General features: G+C 47.6%; 1 protein-coding gene across 1 annotated transcript; it reads right to left on the bottom strand.

The window, feature by feature from the left end:
* Positions 1 to 381: 381 nt before the first annotated feature.
* On the bottom strand, positions 382 to 5,435 carry CCR4 (C-C motif chemokine receptor 4). Its single transcript, XM_006200616.4, has 2 exons — positions 5,050 to 5,435; positions 382 to 2,966 (listed from the first exon to the last, which is right to left on the bottom strand). The coding sequence occupies exon 2, from the start codon at positions 2,914 to 2,916 to the stop codon at positions 1,834 to 1,836; it is 1,083 nt and encodes a 360-aa protein (XP_006200678.1). The 5' UTR covers positions 2,917 to 2,966; positions 5,050 to 5,435; the 3' UTR covers positions 382 to 1,833.
* Positions 5,436 to 5,690: the final 255 nt, after the last annotated feature.

The following is a 5,690-nucleotide window of genomic DNA, read 5'->3' as shown; positions in this document are numbered from 1 at the left end:
TCTGCTAATCCCAGATGCCTAATCTAACCCTCCCCTGGTTTCCCCTTTGGTAATCATAAATTTGTTGTCCATGTCTGTGAGTCTGTTTTGTAAATAAGTTCATTTGTCTCAGTTTTTTACCCACGCTAATCTCCAAGTGTTGCTGTGGTGACAGGATAGCGACTTCTTTCCCCATCCCAAGTGGCGATCTCAACAGTGAGCCCTGCATTCTTTCCCTTGGGCGCATCCAGATCACCTACCACAGGCAGGTCTTGTAGGGAGATGATTAAGTGAGACAGTGGGAGGGTTGGAGGCTCTGGTTCTCACCCCCATCCGGGGACCAAACACAGACACAGCCAGGAGAGACTATACACAAGTTTATTTTATTGTAGTTGATTGGATTTCTATAAAGGCAACATCAGTTTACTCTTTTAAAATCACTTTTCTGGAAAACAAATTTTGGGGAAATGCATTCTTTGTAAACATAAAGCATGCAATAATGTGTAAATTTACAAAAGCATGTTACACTGGTTAACTCAGGTAATAGTTTGCAAAATTGATTTTGTTTTTGGAGAGATGATAGGTGTCCCCAGACTCTGATAAAGTCTTTACTTACTTCTGATTAAGGCTGTGAGTGAGAACAGGGATTTCTCTTAATGGTGTAAAATGATTAGTTACACAATTAAAATGACTTGTAAGAAAAGACTTACCCAACTTTTGAGTCATCCAAAAGTTAAAAACCAGGGCCAATATTTTAAAAGAGAAGATGACACTTTTCACAATTTCATAAATTTCTGAAAGTCATTTTTATGCCACATGAGCAGTAACTTCTCATGGATTATTCTCGCCTCACTTGACGGCAGACACGTCCGCATGATTAAGAAAGCACTGTCATACTTGATTAGGCCTTGTTATTTTTAGCTTTGAAGGTGATGTTTGTAAACAAGTAACAGACCCCAAACAAATGTATCTGGGCCTGTATATTATTTTTTTAATTTGAATAGTCAACTGTTATAATTGGAACATGTCCACAAGCACATGAAACTTTGAATTTCCACAATAATGGTTGGCGTTTTTAATGCTCTGTATTTCATATTTGGAAATCAGACCATGCTAATGCCTTTATATCCTCATACTTGCAATTAGCATTAAAAGTTTGGCTTCTGTTAACAAATAATCCTTTACAATAAAAAAATCAAGATCTAAGTTCATGGGGAAGGGTACAGCTCAGTGGTAGAGCCCATGCTTAGCGTGCACAAGTTTCTGGGTTCATACCTAGTATATCTCCATTAAAAGGAAAAAAAAAGGTCTAAGTTCATTATTTCACTATTCGCTTCTGCATACACTTGGCTTCATGGAATAGATCATGCATCAGATATATTGTTGGAAAAACCCTGGGACAGCATGAAGTTTTCTAGATTGTTTCACAAAAGCTGGAAATTAATTAAAGAAAATGTGCTCATTTTCACAGCAAGAAGTAGCAATTCACTCCACCAGTCAATTCTCTGCAATTCCTTTTGGAGAACCCCGTGAGTTCAGGTTAGAAGAGAATGGTCTTCCCTCTCCAGAATTATCTGTATCCCCAGGGAAACACTGCTCAGGATCCTCCCCAGATCCATGCATCCCTGTAGGAAAGCTTGGTAGAGCAAGGACGCCTTGTTCCAGGTGACTCTGGTCGCCCTGATCTTGTCTGCGGCAGGAGGAAAACTGACTGCAGGGTGAGAAGCCCCGATCTCTGCAGTAGATGGAAGTCTTCTTCCTGGCCCTTGCTCAGGGAACTCTTACTGCAATACAGTTTTAAGGAAGCTCTTAATTCGGGAAGCTTATTAACTCTGCTTTCTGCATTTTCATTTTCTACAGAGCATCGTGGAGATCATGGTCCACCGTGGACTGCGTGTAAGATGAGCTGGGGGTCTCGGGGGAGTAGATCTGGAGGAGCGGACAGTACTGACAGAGCACAAAAGTGCCCCTGCAGGTTTTGAAGAGCTGTACGATGTACTTGCGAAATTTCTCCCCCAGGAAGAAGTAGATGACCGGATTGAGGCAGCAGTGAACAAAAGCCAGGGTCTCTGTGGCCTGGATGGCATAGTCCAGGTGTCTCTCGAAGGTGCAGTCCTGAAGGACCTCCAGCTCCACCAGGGTCTCCAGGAAGAGCACCACGTTGTAAGGGGTCCAGAAACCCAGGAAGAGGACCACCACGGCGAAGATCATCTTCACCGCCTTGTTCTTCTTCTCGTTTTTACAGTGCTGCAGGGTCCTGATGATCATGGAGTAGCAGAACAGCATGATGGCCAGGGGGAGCACCAGCCCGAGGATGTTGATCTCCAGGGAGCTCAGGACCTTCCACCGCGTGGAGTTGAAAGAGTACTTGGTCTTGCAGTAGGTGTGGTTGCGCTCAGTGTAACAGGTGCTGAACAAAAGGCCCGGGAGGGAGGCGAACACCGCCACTGACCACGTGGCCAGGCTGGTGATGACCCCGGACGTCAAGGTCCTCGCTCGCAAGGAGAAGACCGCGTGCACGATGGCCAGGTACCTGTCGATGCTCATGAGCGTGATGAAGAAGATGCCGCTGTAGAAGCCTACCAGGTACATCCAGGAAACCAGCTTGCAGAGGCCGAGCCCGAACACCCACTGGTCCGCAGCGTAGTAGCCCCAGAAGGGGAGTGAGAGCACGAAGAGCAGGTCCGAGATGGCCAGGTTGAGCAGGTACACGTCGGTCATGGACTTGAGCCGCTTGTACTTGAACAGAACCAGAACCACCACAGAATTTCCAAGCAGGCCAAACAGAAAGACCAAGGAGTAGAGCGGCGGCAGGAAGAGCCCCCCAAACGCCTTGATGCCTTCTTTGGTGCAGGGCTTGGGGATGCTCTCGTAGAGGTAATAACTGTTATAGATGCTTTCATCCAGGGTGGTGTCCGCTATATCCGTGGGGTTCATGGTCAGGCTTACAGGCTCCACGAGGCAGGTCCGAGCCCAACCAGACAAACCTAATGAGGGGAGGTGCCAGCAAGGTTTCCATAAGAGCAAGAGCAAATCCAAACGGTTCCGCGCGCAGAGTCCTCGTTCACCGTCCCGCCCTCCCCACCCTTCAAGGGCAGAGTTCTTTGAATTGAAGGGCAGTGCCGTCAAGTGAAATAATCCTGCCCTCTTGGAGCCAGATTCCACATTCCAGCTCTGCCACTATTCTTACCTCTCCGCTAGCAGCTCTGGTTCTCTTATTAAGTGGCGTTAGTAAAACTTCCTTTTCAGGGAGGTGTTTCTCAAGGACATATTGCTAAAAGACAGTCTGGCATTCCTGAAATCACTTGCAGGGATGACAAGACCAGCTGATACCCCCAACACTACTGCACCCAGGGCCTCTCTGTCCAAAAAAGATGAAAAGTCTATGCATGTTTCCCCTTCAGGTTGTAACTCCAAACTTCAGTGATTACTTAGGTCAATCATCAGGCTAGAGGGAACCAGGTTGGCCTCTTGCCTTTATATAGAAATTCTAATTCCTCCTGCAAACTTTGCACTTCAAAGGTTTCAAAGCATGTGCACCGATACCATGCATTTAATCCCAGTCCTGTGCTCCTTGTTCCCATATCCCCTCCATCTGAAGTCTGGTACTCTAAGCTAAATAAGTGTGCTGAGCCATGCTGGAGATGATCTGTGAAAGAGTCAGAGAGGTTAAATGCCGTCCCAAGACCACACAGCTATGGAGAGAACTTGTTCTCCGGGCCCTGAGTCCCAGTGGTGGGCTGGTGAACCAGGTCTGTGAGTGTAGGGAGAGGGGGAGTGTGTGGGGGGGTGCTCTGATACATGGCTTTTGCTGGTTTCTGTGGTGTAAATATTCTTACTGTGGCCAAAGTCAGACCACCAACTGCCTCACAAGAGTCCCAAGATTTAACATTCAGCTCCTGAGCGTTGGTGCAGGCGGGCCCCAGCACACCAACCACACTGCAGCCCCACGTTCGCTGCGGAGCACGCCTGGCCTCCCAGGCTGGGTGGCTGGCTGCTGCAGGGCCAGCGCGACAGGAATGCAGCAAGTGTGTTTTCAAGGCCCTACAGCAGTTTGCGGTATTGAGATGGGTAAGCTGAGGGAAATTATTGGTCTTGTCCATCAAAATTGCATATAAGAGTCAACCTCATGCACTGAACCCCGGCAGAGTAGGAATTAGCAGGACAAACCTAGAAAAGGCACATCGTAGCCAGAAGTAAGTCTTTGCCTTCCCAACCACCCTGGTTTCCTATCAAAATTGGCAGATGAAGAGGTTAAAACCTTAAACTTATACAGGTATTCACAGGTGAATCAGAGCAATTCAGGGATGAGGGTTCAGACAAGGCCGCCTCCTCCGCATTCTCCTTAACGGCACCCTGCTATTCCTGAGTAAAGCCCTTTCCACGTTGTTTGGTAATTCACACCTCCTCCCCATCTCCCACCCTCACCACCACACGACCAAACACCCAAACTGTGTGTTTCTCCACAGAGAGGTTCTGATTTATTCCTGCCAATGGATGGTGAAGACCTGGCGCACCGCACGGTCTCCAAAGAACCCAAAACCAAAACCCCAAAACTGTGTTAAATGATTATCAGTTCTACTTAAATAACCATTCTAGTCCTTCTCCCCCGTTTTACCAGCAAACGTGAAAGCAGTAAGAGAGGCCAGCGGTAGGAAATTATCAGAAGCAAAAGTAAACACAGCTGGTAAATGTCTGGAATTACTCTACAGGCCTTATTTGCCAGGTGTTTCTGGACCTGGGAGTTTTGATAGAAGCAAGAAGAGAAGTGCATATGTTTAGTGAAAATCATCTGTGTGTTCTGAGCGTGGGGCTCAGGCCGGGCATGTGCAGGAGGAGAGCCTGTATCTGTGTGAGCCGGTGAGTGAGGGCCCTGAGGATGTGGGTGCAGGTAGGTTGTGTGTGTGTGCCGTGAGACACATGCCAGCGAGAGTGACCACCGGCGTGGCCAGGGTGCCTGAGTGATGGGCTGGCTGCGTGGCTGGGCAGCTTCCAGCGCTTCCCAAGTCCATGCACGTGTGGACAAAGCCATGATGGCCCGAGGCCCCGGGAACACCGCACCCCACTTACCTTGCTTTTCTGAAAGCGGCTCCGAGGAGGGTCACCGAGGCAGTGCCAGGCTGGTTCCCGGCGCGTAATGCTAAGAGAGACAGGTGCCTTTGAAGGGCGCGTGGCTTCCTGTGAGCACCGACTCTATCCCTCACCCATCTACTCTGAGTTCAAGTGGGGTTTTTTTTTTTTCTTGTTAGAAGCAGCAGAAAATGAGTGACTTAGCTTGGGTTCAGCTTAAACTCTTAGTCACTCATTTCCCAAAATTGAAAGCTAGGAAATTTTGCTGTCTACATGATTAGAGAAGTAAGCTTTTAAATAGAGAAACTTTTTTTAAACTTTTGGTTGGATTTTTTAAAAAATTCTTTCTTTATTTTAATGGTAGTCCTGGGGATTGAACTTGGACCTCGTGCTCACTAAACACACACTCCACCACCAAGCTATACCCTCCCCTGGCCCTGGTTGGATTTCTAATTTAATTTTTTTTTCCTTTTAGCCAGCTAGGTGCAATAGAAGTGAGCTCTGTATTCTGGATGCGTGGGCTGTTTGTTACTGCCCCATCATGGAGGGACAGTGGCCAGCAATCAAGATGTTCGATGTTCTCAAATATGTCCTCACATATGTGATATCTGAGGAGGCCAGAGTGAGAGGCTTACCCGAGA

Source organism: Vicugna pacos, chromosome 17 (assembly GCF_048564905.1).
Source record: "Vicugna pacos chromosome 17, VicPac4, whole genome shotgun sequence".
NCBI classification, from domain to species: domain Eukaryota; kingdom Metazoa; phylum Chordata; class Mammalia; order Artiodactyla; family Camelidae; genus Vicugna; species Vicugna pacos.
Note: the sequence above shows the minus strand (reverse complement) of the source record. Positions and strands in the feature narration are given on the sequence as shown.